Source organism: Emericellopsis atlantica, assembly GCF_019669845.1.
Source record: "Emericellopsis atlantica unplaced genomic scaffold F5Z01scaffold_48, whole genome shotgun sequence".
NCBI classification, from domain to species: Eukaryota; Fungi; Ascomycota; class Sordariomycetes; order Hypocreales; family Bionectriaceae; genus Emericellopsis; species Emericellopsis atlantica.
The window spans coordinates 73888-88983 of NW_025764750.1; the positions used below are offsets into that span (position 1 = coordinate 73888).

At 54.7% G+C, this 15096-nt stretch overlaps 7 protein-coding genes across 7 annotated transcripts; 6 read left to right on the top strand and 1 right to left on the bottom strand.

The window, feature by feature from the left end:
- The first annotated feature begins 162 nt into the window (after window positions 1–162).
- Window positions 163–1375, top strand: F5Z01DRAFT_439915 (RNA recognition motif family protein). Its single transcript, XM_046259764.1, has one exon. It carries the CDS (start codon window positions 264–266, stop codon window positions 1194–1196), a length of 933 nt encoding a protein of 310 aa, XP_046113780.1. The 5' UTR covers window positions 163–263; the 3' UTR covers window positions 1197–1375.
- A 520-nt stretch (window positions 1376–1895) lies between these two features.
- On the top strand, window positions 1896–3673 carry F5Z01DRAFT_439896 (uncharacterized protein). The gene is made up of 2 exons (XM_046259762.1): window positions 1896–2247; window positions 2357–3673. Exons 1-2 carry the CDS (start codon window positions 2090–2092, stop codon window positions 3513–3515), a joined length of 1317 nt encoding a protein of 438 aa, XP_046113781.1. The 5' UTR covers window positions 1896–2089; the 3' UTR covers window positions 3516–3673.
- An 824-nt stretch (window positions 3674–4497) lies between these two features.
- Window positions 4498–5455, top strand: F5Z01DRAFT_439899 (uncharacterized protein). Its single transcript, XM_046259763.1, has 2 exons — window positions 4498–5198; window positions 5254–5455. The coding sequence occupies exons 1-2, from the start codon at window positions 4707–4709 to the stop codon at window positions 5317–5319; spliced, it is 558 nt and encodes a 185-aa protein (XP_046113782.1). The 5' UTR covers window positions 4498–4706; the 3' UTR covers window positions 5320–5455.
- A 512-nt stretch (window positions 5456–5967) lies between these two features.
- On the bottom strand, window positions 5968–7806 carry F5Z01DRAFT_668077 (proteasome complex subunit Rpn13 ubiquitin receptor-domain-containing protein). Its single transcript, XM_046264325.1, has 4 exons — window positions 7612–7806; window positions 7485–7554; window positions 6939–7437; window positions 5968–6749 (listed from the first exon to the last, which is right to left on the bottom strand). The coding sequence occupies exons 1-4, from the start codon at window positions 7660–7662 to the stop codon at window positions 6200–6202; spliced, it is 1170 nt and encodes a 389-aa protein (XP_046113783.1). The 5' UTR covers window positions 7663–7806; the 3' UTR covers window positions 5968–6199.
- Window positions 7807–8084: 278 nt separating this feature from the next.
- Window positions 8085–9500, top strand: F5Z01DRAFT_668085 (elongation factor 1-beta). Its single transcript, XM_046264326.1, has 4 exons — window positions 8085–8257; window positions 8336–8375; window positions 8592–8971; window positions 9027–9500. Exons 1-4 carry the CDS (start codon window positions 8218–8220, stop codon window positions 9254–9256), a joined length of 690 nt encoding a protein of 229 aa, XP_046113784.1. The 5' UTR covers window positions 8085–8217; the 3' UTR covers window positions 9257–9500.
- Window positions 9501–9700: 200 nt separating this feature from the next.
- On the top strand, window positions 9701–10422 carry F5Z01DRAFT_678359 (DNA replication complex GINS protein PSF1; the record flags this gene model as incomplete). The annotated part of the gene is made up of 3 exons (XM_046265436.1): window positions 9701–9727; window positions 9775–10274; window positions 10326–10422. The coding sequence occupies 3 exons, from the start codon at window positions 9701–9703 to the stop codon at window positions 10420–10422; spliced, it is 624 nt and encodes a 207-aa protein (XP_046113785.1).
- Window positions 10423–11068: 646 nt separating this feature from the next.
- Window positions 11069–15090, top strand: F5Z01DRAFT_668090 (sulfate transporter family-domain-containing protein). Its single transcript, XM_046264327.1, has 4 exons — window positions 11069–11710; window positions 11762–12609; window positions 12663–13209; window positions 13260–15090. The coding sequence occupies exons 1-4, from the start codon at window positions 11485–11487 to the stop codon at window positions 14891–14893; spliced, it is 3255 nt and encodes a 1084-aa protein (XP_046113786.1). The 5' UTR covers window positions 11069–11484; the 3' UTR covers window positions 14894–15090.
- The last annotated feature ends 6 nt before the right edge of the window (window positions 15091–15096 follow it).

The following is a 15096-nucleotide window of genomic DNA, read 5'->3' on the forward strand; positions in this document are numbered from 1 at the left end:
AAGCAGAGTTCACACATTGGAAAACATATCCTGCAACTTGACCGAACCATATTACAGGCATTGCAATAGACAGTGCTTGTCTCAAATCTCGAGTCTGTGTGTAGACTCCTGTCACCTGTGAACATCAGTCGGGATCCGAGACTGTGGTATCGAATTCCGGCCATATCCACACAGCGCAAAGACGACTGCCGCGCAGACGCTGCTCAACTTTTAGACGCGCGATCTACCTTCGCTAAATAAAATACCACCACACACTATTCACCATGAGTCGATTGTCGCCGGCAGATGCTCCAGAGCTAGAACCCTCAGCTGCGCCCAGGAGACGCAGGCATGACGATGAGGATGGGCCAGACGAGCCCACGCCTGCGCGCCCGAACAAGAAGCAAAAACCGCCTCCCCAACCGAAGCAAAATACCGCCGTCTACGTAACAGGACTTCCCCTCGATGCCACGGTAGATGAGGTGCACGAAGTGTTCTCGAGAAAGTGTGGAGTCATAGCGGAGGAGATTGATAGTGGTGCACCCCGGATCAAGATGTACACAAATCCAGACGGGTCCTTCAAGGGCGATGCGCTTGTCGTCTTCTTCAAAGCTCCGAGTGTGCAGATGGCAATCCAGCTGCTCGACGATAGCTACTTCCGATACACAACAAACGGAACTACCACTGGGCGAATACGCGTGCAAGAGGCAGACTCAAGCTTCAAAAAGGTCCACTATGACCAGGAGGGCGCAGCAGACGAAAAGACGCAGGCCAAGAAGCCGCAAAAGAGCAGCAAGGACAGGCAAAAGATCATCAAGAAAACCCAAAAGCTTGAAGCGAAGCTGGCAGACTGGGACGACGATGACCCCTACACGGGGCCTGGCCAGGCCGTGAGCAAGTGGGACAAGGTCGTCATCCTGAAGCACATGTTCACGCTGAGAGAACTCGACGAAGACCCCACTGCGCTCCTGGATATCAAAGAAGATGTGCGCGATGAATGCGAAAAACTGGGCACCGTCACCAATGTCGTACTGTTTGACGAGGAAGAGGACGGCATCGTCACAGTCAAGTTCAAGGAAGTCGAGGCAGTGGACGCATGCATCAAACTGATGCATGGCAGAGCATTTGACGGCCGCACAGTTGAGGCCTATCGGGCAACGGGCAAGGAGAAGTTCAAAATGTCCAAGCAGGAGCAGAATGGGGATGAGTCCGATTAAAGCAGATGCGACTGAGCATGGCACGTTATCCCGGTTCAGGAACGGCGATGGACAGATGTCTGGTGGTATGGCTCTGCAAGCATATTCGTTTCCACTTCACCACCAGGAATACGCATCAATCTCTACCTCCTCTGAAAGTCCATTTTGTACGGCCCCTTTGACGATCGTATACGATACATCAGCTTCATGACCCGGGTGCCGCTGGGCCCATACCTTTCGTACGATTATCAGCATTGTCATAAAAGCGACAGACTTCACTGTGTCCATCCATGTCCTCAGCAACGCCTCTGTTGCGCGTCACTACGTTCGGTGCTGAGAATTGTACAACACGCGGTTGCAAAATGTAGTAGGAAACGCCTCAGTGCCCAAGGTTTTGAATTGCTCCATCATACGCAGCTAGCACAGGCCTGTATAGCTGGTTGGGATCTCCGGCCCGTGTCCCGAAGTTATTAGTCCTCTCGTCCTTGTCGGAGGGGAAAAGAATCTTCCTGATCTTCAGACAAAGTGGCTTCACATTGACAAAAGCCTTTGGGAACTCGTTCATTATCCTTTCAAGACCGTTCACGGTCATGTGATCTTCCTTTGCATCTTCGATGCTGGAGTGGGCATAATGCGATGCCATTGGTAAGTTGGCACGGCACTGCCCCGACGAGAGATGCCTAACCGGCGGAGAAGTGGCATGGCAGCTGAGATCGTGGAGCCCGGCCAAGCATCTCCTCGACAGTCACAAGACAAGACTTTGACGATTCTCCAGTGTGATCGCTATGACTCTCGATCCAAGTCGTCGTCAATCTCGCCCCTCCTGCGGCATCTTTAATTAGGATTCAACTGCCCCCAACGACGTGCTGCCCTTCTGTGATCTCGGTCAGAATCTCGTTGCCCATGGTCATGTCATGGTCATGGCGCCCGCGCGCACGCCCGTCGTACCTCGAGAGGAAGCTCCGAATCCGCTACGCCAGCTGAGGCCGAAGAGCGCCCAGTTTGTGACTTGTCCAGGCTGCCGCCATGGAGGCACCACGGTGATAGCAAAGGAATGGCTATCTCGACGGACGTGAGTCCCTTGCCCGCCATCATACTTCACGCCACTCAGCCCCTACCTAGTCCCGTGCCATCTCGTGCCACAGGTACACTGAGGTACACTGAGCTCACCATGGTCGCAGGTATGTAGCATGCATGGCCGTCGTTGCTGTCCTTACACCCATCACGGCCGGCACGATACTGTTCGTATTGCCGCTAGTGTTGCATCCACAAGCTGTCACGCACTCGTGCCGTCGCTGCGGTCTGCGCCTGGCCATCGCCACGGGCGCCGAAGGCGAGCTCAGGTATACCGTCCCTATGGACGTCGATGATGAACACTTTATCCCCGCGCCCGATGACTGGCGGCCCCATCTCGCGCGCCTCCCTGGTGGCATGCGCGTGGCCAGATCGCCGCTCGGTGCGCCCCCCGAGATTTCCGAGCGCGAGATGAAGGCATGCGACACGCGCTTCGTCAAGAGCCGGCCCCTCAGGCGGCTAAGGCTCCTCGCGGACGACACGATGGACCACGTCGTGCGTTGCCTCTTGGACGACGACAAGAACGGTGGCGATGGCGGCGGCGGTGATGCAGAGGTGCTGTATGAGATACACGCCAGCGGCGTCCGCGCCCTCAACTCGCCTGACGCCCCCGACGCGCACATTAAGGTACAGATGCGGTCGCCGCCAGCAGAAGACGTCGTGGCCGTTGGGCTGCCACCTTACACCAAGGAGACCACCGACGCTACCCACGAGCCATCCGCATCGTCCCGTGCCCACGTCTTTACGCAGGCATGCCGCTATCAACTCTTCGCGAGCGAGAAGCGCAAGTATTCATCTGTCATGTTCCTTTCGGATGCGTCAGGGCACGGCGAGACTGCTTACATCAATCGTGTGCACGCCCGCTACCGCGCCTTTTTCTGGGCCGGCAAGCCCATCTGGCGCTGGCATTCGTCCCAGGGCGCCCTCCTCTGGATGTCGCGCCGCTACCGCGACGCTGAAATGGCTGCTATCGATACGCGGCTCTGCCTGATCGATGACTATGACCGATTGCTGGCCGTCGTCGACGGATGGGACGGGCTGTCCTTGCTCTGTGCCGCCGACGATGCCTTCACACAGAACACACAGCGGCCAAGTATCCCAGGCGTCAAGAGTAGTACCATCACCCTGTACGCAGATCTCGACGCCCAATTGTTAGGCGAGGTCCTAGGGAGCCTATGTGTTTTGGCGGTGCAGGTGAGGCGTGTCACGGCCGAGTTCAAGAAAGAGAATGAGGAAAGGCAACGCAATACCAGACAGATAAAATAGATAGTATGTTAAGATTTGATTTGTATTTATATGCTCCACCGCATTAGGTCTTGTTGGTTGCTATCAGTATGCTTTATTTTTCAGTGGTAGCCTACTAGCATTTTCAGCTGTTCAGTATGCTCAAGTAGCGCTCACTCTTCCTCAGCTTTTTAGTTTAGACACGGTCTGTTCATGGGATCAATATTTGCCCTATCTTGACGGGCTCTTGAAATCGTGCCTAGCGGTGCATGGGCTGATGGACTATTCGAGAACGCCAGTCGACGAGATGAATTCCAGATCTATGAGAAGGCCGTCACAGGTTGAACTTCAGGCGGTATGAGGTTCGTGTTTGACCCTCTTCTATATCTAGTGGGGGTACAGCTTTTTCCAGCAGGAACTGCGGACACTGAGCTGACTCGTAGGTATTGTACAAGTATACGAGTCAGCCCAGAGACACCGGTCCTCGCATCTGGGTCTTGGCTCTCCTGGCCTGAACTTGAACTGATGGGTTGATCTGCCGCTGGCCATTTAAGTTGGCATTTAAGTTGGGGCCACGGGTTTCAGCCTTTAGTACGGATAAGAACCCCCCGGACGGAACCCCGGAAAACATGTCAAGTGCCGTTCCCTCCCCTCTGCCGGAAACCACCCTTCGAACTTAATATATGCAAGGAACTTGGGCAAGTTTGGAGAGCCGACTGACTGTCCATTGGCTCACCCCTTGACAGGAGCGGGCATTGTGGAACGATCCTATACTCTTTACGTACCGGGGTCAACGTTATGTAACAAACCCTTGACACCCCTGCTATTAGCATGAATTCGACTTCATATACATACTGGGCCTTCTATTCGTATTTGGAACTCTAAAACGCCCTTCGCGATGAGAATTGCTGCAAAGTAACCTTAATGCTATGACGCCCACAATGCGATAAGGGGTCTTCATCCACAACGTTGTCTCATAGCCTCGGGCCTGCCGATGGACGCGCAGTACAGTATTACCTACCTACATAGAACGAGGAACGACGATGGTATCGCGAGAACGCATAGAAGGAGGGAGTATTAGAAAGTTACAAAAGGTGAAGTCGTCCGCATCCTCCTTCATCATCCATCCTCTCAGCAACCCGGTTCCCTTACAGCTTCTTCTCAACTCTTCGCTTCAATTCTACAATTTCAAGACTCTTATAAAGTCAGTGACTTTCAATATATTCCTCCAAGATGCCTTCTTTCACTACCGTTGTCGCCGCCCTCGCCGGCTGCTCTGCCATCGTTAACGGTGCTGCCCTCCCCGCCAATGTCCAGAATGGTCTTACTACCACCACCCTCGAGACCCGGGACAACATCCTCAGCAAGCGTGAGCCCGTCACTGCTGCTATTCTGACCGCGGCTGGTACCGCGGCCGTCAGCGCCATCGTCAGCCAGGCCGTGACCGCCGCTGCCTCCTTCATCGGTGACATCGCCAGCTTCGACTCTGGTCGTGAGGCCTTCACCAAGCAGACCACCGACGAGATGATGGCCAGGAACCCTGACCCTGAGCGTTTCCAGGCTGCTGCTTGCTACAACAAGGGCTTCTCTGTCGCCGACCCTGCCAATATTGACGGGCAGTCTTCGGTCAAGTTCAGTCAGGGAATCCTCAACACGGACTACGAGTGCATGTACATTGCCGCTCCTAACCAGTTCTTCACCGAGGGTGACGGTGGCTTCATCAACGTAAGTGCCGAAAGGAGTCACAAGCAGAAGCTGCCGCGGCTAACAAAGTCCACAGCTTTCTTTCACTCACACTGATCGATGCACTTTCGACCAGGAGACCGCGGATCTCACTTGCATCTAAGGAAGGCGCTAGGGCGGAAGTATCAAGGGCAATAGGTGCAATTATGTCCGTCTGGCTCGTGATGGACACTCGTGAATGAGGAGAGGGAGGAGGAGGTATCCGTAGTGACCAGAGAAAGAGCTGTAGTTGAAAATACGTAACAGCAAGGTACTTCGTTGTTTCACCGTAATATTCATCTATAATGCAGTGCAGTTTCTGCAGGGAACTTCACCAAGTATATACCACTCAGCTCAAAGCAGCTTTCCAAGCCGTGCGCATATCAGCATCCTGAAGCCGATGGCACTGCGCCTATTCAAAGCCCATGCCCAGCCATGCTTAGGAGCTCCTGCGACCGTCACAACGAGAACGTCGTCTGCTTTCGTCCTAGCCTTATTTTATTTTTTTTAAAGGGCTTAATGGGTCGTGATCCGAGTCTGTTGGAGCTGTGTTTAGTGCATGTATCTGGTCAGAGTTGATTTACTCTGCTCCAATGAGTTGCGTACGCCCTCGTTGGTTGGTTTACGAGGACATATGATCACAATTATCCATGCAGGCCTCAAATTTAGCATCTGTTCTAAATGGTATTTCGTTACAACAGGGGGGCTGCCATGGCAAAGCTACCATTGTAAGTGCGTCTGGCGAACTGAACCAAGCCGGTTTCATTGAGTTGCCTACCCTATGACAGCATTGATATCTCTTAACTTCAAGGAGCGCTTGGTCGAATGGACTATGCATGCAACTTTTATGTCTTAAAAATAATAGCAACTGAATTTTATTATCACCCAGCTCGGTGTGTCCCTGTAGCGTACTCATTGTGGTGGATGGACCTAGCATGACTTGTATGTTGAAGCATTTTCAATCCAGGGGTCTCAAAAACAGCAGGCATCCAAATTGTCGTTGACTACTGCCCTCCAACTGTCTTCTTCACACCTTCAACGAAAGCCTCGATAGCCTGGCCGCCACCCAGTGGCATAGTCCCGTTTGGCAGATAACCTCCATTTTCCACCCGGATGCCCAGAGCATCTGCGACTCCGGGAAGTCCACCATCCCTGAGAGCCTGACTCAGCACACCCAAGGCCTGGAAGAACTGGGGGCTGCGAAGAACTTTCTTCAGAAGCGCCTTCTTGTCCTCGAGGGACATTGCTGCTTTTGCCTTCTCGACCTCAGCAGCAGCCGGTTCGTCTTTGCCGCTGAACGCCTCTGGGTTGGGTCCCGAGAGGACCAGCACAGACGGCGGGAGGAAGCCGAGAAAGGTGTCCAGGCGGGCGGGATTATTCGATGCGATGTAGTCGACCATTGGCACAGTGGTGGATGTCGGTAAGAGGTGGCTCAAATGAGGATACGGCTTGTCCTGTGTCTGACTCTGACTGCCGGACAGTCCTGGCTGCCCCGCGAGGGAGCTCAAAAGATTCCTCACGGCCTCAGAAGCATCCGAGTTTCCAGCCGGACCCCTATCACGAACTGTTAGCCTAGCGTCCTTACATAGCGCGCGCCAAGATCTGAACGAGCCATCACGTGGGCATGGAATTCTCTGATGTACTGTGATGCATCTATTGACGTACAGTCGAAAATATGATTTCATCAAAGACGACATGCTCATCCATGCAGTTGACCTCAAAGGCTGCGTGGGGTTGACCTACGCTCGTGCTCCATCGGCTCCTCCCTCTCTTGAGCTCTCGCCCTCTTCGCGCACATCACCGCCTGTGGCGTCCGCGCCCGCACCACCGCCTACGCTGCCACGGGGCCCAAGAGACGGTTCAGCATCTTCCATATCCTCGTCGTCGTCATCGTCGTCAGGTTGGTTGTTTGACCGTCGCACGTTGGCCAGCTCCCGTGTGACGTCCACCTCTTCACCCTGCAGTAATGAGTTGACAATCTCACCAATCTTGCGGTCTCGAGGGCTGAACCAGCTCTCATCCCCATTCTGGCTCTGGGGCTTCGATTGCAACCAGAAGAGGTGGCGTTGCGAGGAGGAAGCGAACTTGAGAGCGAATATGCGACCATTCGTCTTCGCGGTGGGCTGGGGAGATGTCTTGTACTCGTAGGGGACGAAGGAGCCATCGGTAGGGACCATGACAAGGTCTAGCTCTGGATCGGTGAGGGGCGCATCGCGTCTCCGCCAGCAGAAGTGGATGAGGTCTAGACATTGTTAGACGCGTGGACGATTGGGTGCTTGCTGAGCATACCATCTTCAGAGTATAGGTAGATGTAGCCGGGCTGAGCTTGTGGCTTGACCTTGAATGGTTTGGAGGAGGTCTGTATCGGGATTCATTAGTTTGGGAGCCAGCCGAGCGCACGGTGTTGGAAGCTCACGTCGAGATCACATTGACCAGCTTTGAAGGTGATGATCGGTGCGGTGGCCATGTTGAAGCGTTGACCTTGAGCTAAGTAACACCAAGGATGACGAGGTTGTGATACAAAGCGTGGAAATGCGGATTTGTTGCTCCAAGGTGAAGGCTGGTGTGTTTGCGACGTTGTATCACCGCGCTGGAGTTTATTGGTAACAATGGAAGGTTCGAAGCTCCAAGGCTCCAGTGGCTCTTACGTCGGTCAAGCTTCGGCGGCGCGCATCAGTGACGGAGTGTTAGCGTCAAGGTGGGCTGTTGGAGCTACCGGGCCGGCTTTCTTCCGTCACGGAACCATGCTGGACCCTGCCCCTCACTTGCGCTGTAGTGCAGCGGCGGTCTGGCGGTTCACGCCCAAGGTGGCCAGGCTGGGAGTGGACGCTGGCAGCAAGGGTGCTTGGGCCGCAAATTTGGTGTAAAAAATCTCAACCCCACCTCGAATCGATTGACCAGACAACCACCGCACCTTTTTTCCTCCTCATTTCCCATCGCCTCCTCTTGCGAAACTTCAATTTCAAGTCCCTGTCCTTCATCAAACGTACTCTCCATCTCCCTTCCGCTTCTCACATACAAAATGGGCTTCACCGACCTCGTTTCCAACGCTGGAGCTACCAGTACGTTTCGCCATTGCTGTCGTGGCTAATGCGACGCTCCTTGCCTCTCAGCACCCAGACACTGACAGTTGAACTCAGTGCTCAACAGCTGGTTGACCACCCGCTCCTACATCACTGGGTAAGTCGCAGATGACCTTCCTTCGGACGAGCGCAGCGCCTTTTGTACGATCAACGACCTGAATGATGAGAAAAATTGGTCCGTGTTTCAGAGGCGGCTTAAGACCCCGCCAACTGACGAAGCAACAAGCACTTTGTGCATCTCTGATTTTGATCATGGCATGCGCTTGTTCCTGAGGAGACGAACCCGTCAGAACACTGCTGACCCTTCTCCTAGCTATGCCCCCTCGCAGGCCGATGTTGCCGTCTTCAAGGCCCTGAGCTCGGCTCCCGACTCTGAGAAGTTCCCCCACGCTTCGCGTTGGTACAACCACATCGCTACCTTCGAGAGCGAGTTCGCCACCCTCCCTGGCGATGCCTCCAAGTCTTTCGAGGCCTACGGCCCTGAGGCTGGCGACCTGACCCTCAACCCCGCCAAGGCCCCCGAGAAGGCTGAGGATGACGACGACGTCGACCTGTTCGGCAGCGACGACGAGGAGGAGGACGCCGAGGCTGTCCGTATCCGCGAGGAGCGCCTGGCTGCCTACCGCGAGAAGAAGGCTGCCAAGCCCAAGACCATTGCCAAGTCTGTTGTCACCATGGACGTCAAGCCCTGGGGTAAGTTGGCAACGGAATACAAAATTGGACTAGTAGCCATACTAACTATAATCAGATGACGAGACTGACATGGCCGCCCTGGAGGCTGCTGTCCGTGGCATCGAGAAGGACGGTCTTGTCTGGGGTGCCTCCAAGCTGGCTGCCGTCGGCTTCGGTATCAAGAAGCTCCAGATCAACTTGGTTGTCGAGGATGAGAAGATCTCCACCTCTGACCTCCAGGAGGAGATTGAGGGTTTCGAGGATTACGTCCAGTCCACCGACGTTGTTGCCATGCAGAAGCTGTAAGGTAATCAGCAGTAATGTTTGCACGTTTTGATTTATGAGGCATGACGGGATGGAGGATATGATGACGCCACGAAAAGACATGGGCGTTCTGTTGAGCTTAAAAGGGATGTCATCATGAAAAAGTATTCCGTATGACCTCGCTATGATAGACCGGCAGCTTTTAAATGAAACAAAACAAATCAGTAAAAAGCGATTGTGTATCCAGAGAAACACCCCCTTCAACACGCCTGCAATGACTGGGCTTGCACAAAATTCTTTTGGTACGAGATGGCAATTCGTGAGGAGGGGCACAGGCGGTCATGGCGGGGTAATTCGAGGTCTTTGGGCACCGACGAACACTTGCGGTTCAATTTGTCTCGACGCGTCTGGCAACGCGACCGGACGCGATCGCCCTGTACCGGTAGCTACATCTCGCTGACACGCACCACTCTCGCAATCGCCGCAATGTATGGAGACACGGGCATGAAGCTTGTATGCTGAACGGACCATTCTTTATTGACACCGCTGACTTGCTCCAGGTGCAACACGCCAAGCGAACACAGAGTCTAGCCCATCTGCCACCCTACCAGACCGAGCTCGTTCGTGCAGTCACTCGCGAAGTTCGCGATCTGGACAAGGATGTCTCCGAGCTCCTGGAACCGTTCCAAGGCTCCTTCGACCCTTCCGCCGATCAAGCCGTCGCGACGACGCTCCTCGTGAACCACCTCTCCATGCGGCGCAACAAGCGCTGTCTCTTGGCCTACCACCGCACCCGAACGGAGAAACTGGAGGAACTGGTATGGAATGGCGCGGACGTCGTCGACCTATCCGGGCAGCAAGTGCGAGCCGACGGCGCGACAACGACGAGTAGCCTGAGCCCACAGGAGGAGGAGTACGTGAGACAGTATAGCGATCTTCTGGCAGCGTACAAGGGGCAGTGGACAGATATCGACCTCACGGGTAGTCTCGAGCCGCCTCGGGATCTGTTCATTGACGTGAGAGTGCTCAAGGATGCGGGCGAGATTCAGACGGAGTATGGGTAAGTATCATTGTCAACGCTGTCCTCCAGCGCCCAGCTGACGATATCCAGGGCGATCACCTTAACGAAAAACAGCCAATTCTACGTTAGACAGGGAGACGTGGAGCGGCTCATAGCCCAAGGCTACCTGCAAAAGCTAAGCGGATGAGCCTATTTGGCCCGCACACCACGACTTGCGACGTTATAATCATGAACCTTCGACACCGCTGCCGCCTAGAGGGGGTGATCGCCACTTTATTATGCCGCCGCGGACCGAGACCGCAACGGCCATGCCGAACGGCTAGGGCCAAGCGTACATGGGGCGACCCGTGTTTGCGCGCCTAGAGTCTCGATCATCAAGCCGCTTCACACCCGTTGTCAGGGTGGACAAGTCGATACTAATATGAAATGATGCGATTGTTCATCAGTTGAGGACTTGAAGTCACAATGGCGCAAGACCAATGGACGACCAGGAAGGGTTACCCCACGCACGCTACGACTCGGCGCGGCTCAAAGTAAGGCACTTGTCCTGTGAGACCTGCAGAGCATGGCGAGAAAAAACGCAAGGATGGTGTTACTAGCCTGCATGAACCACATGAGGCCCGATTGCGAAGCGAGCGCTGCAAGTGAAGAGAGAGCAAGAATAAAACCTGTAAACAAACAATCACAGGATCGATGAAGCTTCGTCAATACTGAGGATCGTTAGCTTGCTAACAATCAGGATGGGCAACAAATAACTGGGCAGGCTGAAGTTCTAACGTTAGTCCCTCGCCTAGCGACCTTACCCTTGTAGCAAATGCACGTTGGATGTTCGTCATGCACATGCCAAATTTTTATTAGTGTTGGCCCTCTGCTTCGCATGGTATCCCGGTTTGTATGTATGCGACGCTTCTAGCCGGACAGCCCGATGCCCAAGCCAATACCTGAGGTGTACATGTAATTATCATCTTTTCCCTCGCTGCCTTTACTTTCCGTCTTGTCCTGCTTTTGTCACCCGACTATCAGGTCTAATCCCGTTCGAAGGGAAAGATTCCACCGGGGCTAGATTGGCGGGTCCTGTCCAATGTTGATTAGTGCCATACGTTATCGCGCTCTTGCTTCTCTACCAGCGATTGACCCGAGCAGACGACCAATTCTCATGCGCCCTTGACTTGACTCCTCATCTTCCGCACCAGTCTGGCTGGCGAAGAAACAGAAGTACCGCGCGTGCGGTATCTGACAACGGACGACAATGTCTTCCCCGATGCCTGGGTTCACCCATTGGAGGACGCGAGCCTCGAGCGTTTCCACAGCACCAGGCGACAATCGACGGCGACATGATTCTACAGAGTTTGGTAGTTCGCCCCCGCCAAGCTCGGTCATAGGGATCGATCACCCTAGCCGGCTATCTTCCTCATTCTCCGGACAAAGAGAGCCGATCAGATCGTTCATCCATGGCTCTGGGAGGGAACACCTAGGTACGCATGCAAAACCTTGCGCCAGGCGCAGAGGCTAACTTGAATGAAAAGCTCCCAAAGACAGCACCCACACTGCACGAACTGTTCGCGAAGACACGGCCGATTTAGCCACCTACGTTCTCACGGATGGCAAGGACGAAGGGAGTCGTTCTTTCCTCCAACGCTCGCGACCCTCGGTGTCAGACGTCTTCTCCTCAGAACCAGTCGAGTCCGAGGCAGGCGAGGACCGAAACCAGGACGTTATCCTCGAAGTCTCCGAACCCCCGAGTCCCAATGATGGGGAGCAGGAACCGGAGGACGAGGGCCCCTCGGCGCTGGCGAATCTGTTGAGAAAGTCGCCACCGCAGTCTATCGCGCCGGATAGATCACGACCCAGGAAGGGTGTGGGACACGAAAGGTCCTTGGACGAGCCTGAAGATCTGAGATCGCGGCGGTCGACCAGGGGGGAAGACGCAGCAGACGACGAGGAGCACACCGAGAACACGCCTCTGCTCAGCGGAGCCACGTCGCGAAGCCGCACACCCGACGAGGACGTGGAGGACATGAGGCCAGAGCCACGCAAAAGTTGGATGGGCGGCCTGAAGTCGCGTGCGCAGGGTGCAGGGCGTCATGCTGCCCGTACCTTTGCCGTGGCAGCGAACCCAAAGCAGTGGGATGGAAAAGCCATCTGGCAGACGTGCTGCGTTGCGCCGGCTTCATGCTTGCCTGCAGTGTGTGTTGGACTTCTGCTCAATATTCTGGATGCATTGTCCTATGGCATGATCTTGTTTCCTCTGGGCAAACCCATCTTCTCGCATCTAGGACCCGCTGGAATATCGATTTTCTACGTCAGTACGATTATTTCGCAGTTGACGTTCTCGACTGGGAGTATCTTCAAGGGATCCGTCGGGTCTGAACTGGTAAGTTTCCCATTGGCATGGGCGTCATCCGGTGGTCGACTGACACAACACAGATCGAAGTGGTTCCTTTCTTCCATAACATGGCGCAGAAGATCACCGACATTGTGGGCGTGGAGAATCCTGACGCAGTTATTGCTACGACGATTGTGTCGTACTCAATGAGCTCCATGATAACGGGGCTTGTCTTCTATCTCATGGGCAAGTTCAAGTTCGGCTTCATGGTGGGCTTCATCCCTCGACACATCCTCATTGGCTGCATTGGCGGTGTCGGCTGGTTCCTGATTGCGACTGGCTTCGAGGTGTCTGCCCGCTTGGAGGGTAGTCTGGAGTATGACCTGGACACGCTACACAAGCTGACACGTCCCGAGACGCTCCCGCAGTGGATTGTGCCTCTGGTGCTGGCCATTGTGCTGTTCTGGGGACAGGCGAGGGTCAAGTCCAAGTACTTCCTGCCACTATTCATTTTGGCGATTCCCCTGATCTTCTATATCTTTGTTCTGTCATTGAATGCGCTTGAGATCGACAACCTGCGGGACAAGGGCTGGATCTTCGAGGGTCCTCCGGCTGGAGAGCCCTGGTGGTATTTCTATACCTTGTTCAGTAAGTCACACTGTGGGACATTTGGAGCTTCGGCGGCTAACAATGGTCAGAGTTCACACTGGTTCGCTGGGATGCCGTGGCGGAGTGTATTCCTGCCATGTTTGCCCTCACCTTCTTCGGTATCCTCCACGTCCCGATCAACGTGCCCGCCTTGGCTCTTCAGTGCGGCGAGGACAATGCAGATCTGGACAAGGAGCTGCGCCTGCATGGGTACTCCAACTTCGTGTCAGGATGCTTCGGTAGTATCCAGAACTACCTGGTCTACGCCAACACGCTCTTCTTCATGCGCTCTGGCGGAGACTCCAGGCTTGGAGGATACATGCTTGCCGCTTTGACGTTTGGCGTCATGACCGTGGGCCCGTCGCTAGTCGGCTTCATTCCTGTCATGATGGTCGGCTGCCTCATCTTCGACCTAGGGTTCGAACTACTCCTGGAAGCTGTCTGGCTTCCACGGAAGAAGCTGAAGCTGGCAGAGTTCCTGACAGTGATTGCCATTGTGCTTGTGATGGGCATTTACGACTTTGTCATTGGCATTGGTGTGGGTATTGTACTTGCCTTCGTGTCGCTCATTGTGCAGACATCGAGAGTCTCCGCAGTGCGCAGCACATTCGCCGGCGACACCGTCACCTCGACTGTGCGCCGCAATCCATCGCAACACCACTATCTTCAGCGTGTGGGCGGCCAGATCTTCGTCATGAGACTCACTGGTTACCTGTTCTTTGGTACCATCGTCAGCGTGGAGAACAAGATCCGCAGCCTCCTCGACCACAAGACGTTCTCGGAGAAGCCAATCAAGTTTCTCGTACTTGACTTGTGGCATGTCACGGGGTTGGACTACTCGGCTGGCGAGGGCTTCAACACGATCAGCCGACTCTTGGGGAAGAAAGACGTGGTCCTGGTGCTCAGTGGTGTGGAAGACGACAGCCAGCTTGGCCGAAACCTACGCGCGGTTGGTCTTGGTGCTAACGGCACCGAGGTCGTGATGCTTCCAGATCTAAACTCGGCCCTCGAAAGCTGCGAGAACGAGCTGTTGAAGACCCTCTACGCAAGACAGGCAGAGATGAATTCGACCAAACGAGTGGCCACAGCTAGCCTGGATGTTCCCAAGCAGACAGAGTCGAGCTTCTCCTCGTTCGACCCACCCTTCAACTCGCCCCGACAGACGCATCTAGCGGAGGCTGCAAGCGACGCCATCAGGTCGGACGAAGTGCAACAGCCGCAGAAATGGCAATCCTTCAAGGAGCCGCTACGTCTCATGCTGCAAATCTTCCAAGGCCTGAGCGACAAGAATGAGGATTTCTGGTTCCAGCTCACGCACTATTTCAAGCGCCGCGAGCTTGCCGCAGGCACAGTATTGTTTCGCCGGGGTGAGGAAGCCAACGGCTTCTACCTCGTGGAGCGCGGCATCCTGCGGGCCGAATACGACCTGCCACAGGGATGGCTCTGCGAGAGCATCATGCCCGGGACTACCTGTGGTGAGCTGCCCTTTTTCAGCGAGACGAATCGGACGGCGACGGCGCAGGTGGAAAGGGAGTGTGTGGTGTGGCAGATGGACCGGGAGGGCTGGAAGAGACTGCAACAGGAAGAGCCCGAGGTAGCGCGGGAACTGCTGAGAGTGTCACTCAAGTTGACGAGCGAGAGGATGAGCTCCATCACTTCGTACATACTCACTCTGGCCGGCTAGGAGGGCCATGTGTGCGGCATCAATATAGCGGTCGATTTTAGGCATGGCATCAAGCATATTGCTCGCAGAAGGACATAATGTACTGACTTACGCAGAGGACGTTACTCCGTACTCATGGTGAATATGCTTTTGGTGTCTTAGTCAGCATCGCCGACATACAATGAATGTGGCGACTTTTGGCAGTCTCACGGTACATGTAATCA

What these genes read in the sequence shown, in the direction of transcription:
- F5Z01DRAFT_668077 (XM_046264325.1), bottom strand. Translation starts at nt 7,662, where the DNA reads ATGGCCACCGCACCGATCATCACCTTCAAAGCTGGTCAATGTGATCTC. An exon ending in CTGGTCAATGTGATCTCGAC is followed by an intron (nt 7,555 to 7,611) that starts GTGAGCTTCCAA and finishes ATCCCGATACAG; the next exon opens with ACCTCCTCCAAACCATTCAA. An exon ending in CTACCTATACTCTGAAGATG is followed by an intron (nt 7,438 to 7,484) that starts GTATGCTCAGCA and finishes AACAATGTCTAG; the next exon opens with ACCTCATCCACTTCTGCTGG.
- F5Z01DRAFT_439896 (XM_046259762.1), top strand. Translation starts at nt 2,090, where the DNA reads ATGGTCATGGCGCCCGCGCGCACGCCCGTCGTACCTCGAGAGGAAGCT. An exon ending in GAATGGCTATCTCGACGGAC is followed by an intron (nt 2,248 to 2,356) that starts GTGAGTCCCTTG and finishes CCATGGTCGCAG; the next exon opens with GTATGTAGCATGCATGGCCG.
- F5Z01DRAFT_668090 (XM_046264327.1), top strand. Translation starts at nt 11,485, where the DNA reads ATGTCTTCCCCGATGCCTGGGTTCACCCATTGGAGGACGCGAGCCTCG. An exon ending in CTCTGGGAGGGAACACCTAG is followed by an intron (nt 11,711 to 11,761) that starts GTACGCATGCAA and finishes TTGAATGAAAAG; the next exon opens with CTCCCAAAGACAGCACCCAC. An exon ending in GATCCGTCGGGTCTGAACTG is followed by an intron (nt 12,610 to 12,662) that starts GTAAGTTTCCCA and finishes GACACAACACAG; the next exon opens with ATCGAAGTGGTTCCTTTCTT.
- F5Z01DRAFT_668085 (XM_046264326.1), top strand. Translation starts at nt 8,218, where the DNA reads ATGGGCTTCACCGACCTCGTTTCCAACGCTGGAGCTACCA. An exon ending in TTCCAACGCTGGAGCTACCA is followed by an intron (nt 8,258 to 8,335) that starts GTACGTTTCGCC and finishes AGTTGAACTCAG; the next exon opens with TGCTCAACAGCTGGTTGACC. An exon ending in CATGGACGTCAAGCCCTGGG is followed by an intron (nt 8,972 to 9,026) that starts GTAAGTTGGCAA and finishes AACTATAATCAG; the next exon opens with ATGACGAGACTGACATGGCC.
- F5Z01DRAFT_439899 (XM_046259763.1), top strand. Translation starts at nt 4,707, where the DNA reads ATGCCTTCTTTCACTACCGTTGTCGCCGCCCTCGCCGGCTGCTCTGCC. An exon ending in GTGACGGTGGCTTCATCAAC is followed by an intron (nt 5,199 to 5,253) that starts GTAAGTGCCGAA and finishes CAAAGTCCACAG; the next exon opens with CTTTCTTTCACTCACACTGA.
- F5Z01DRAFT_439915 (XM_046259764.1), top strand. Translation starts at nt 264, where the DNA reads ATGAGTCGATTGTCGCCGGCAGATGCTCCAGAGCTAGAACCCTCAGCT.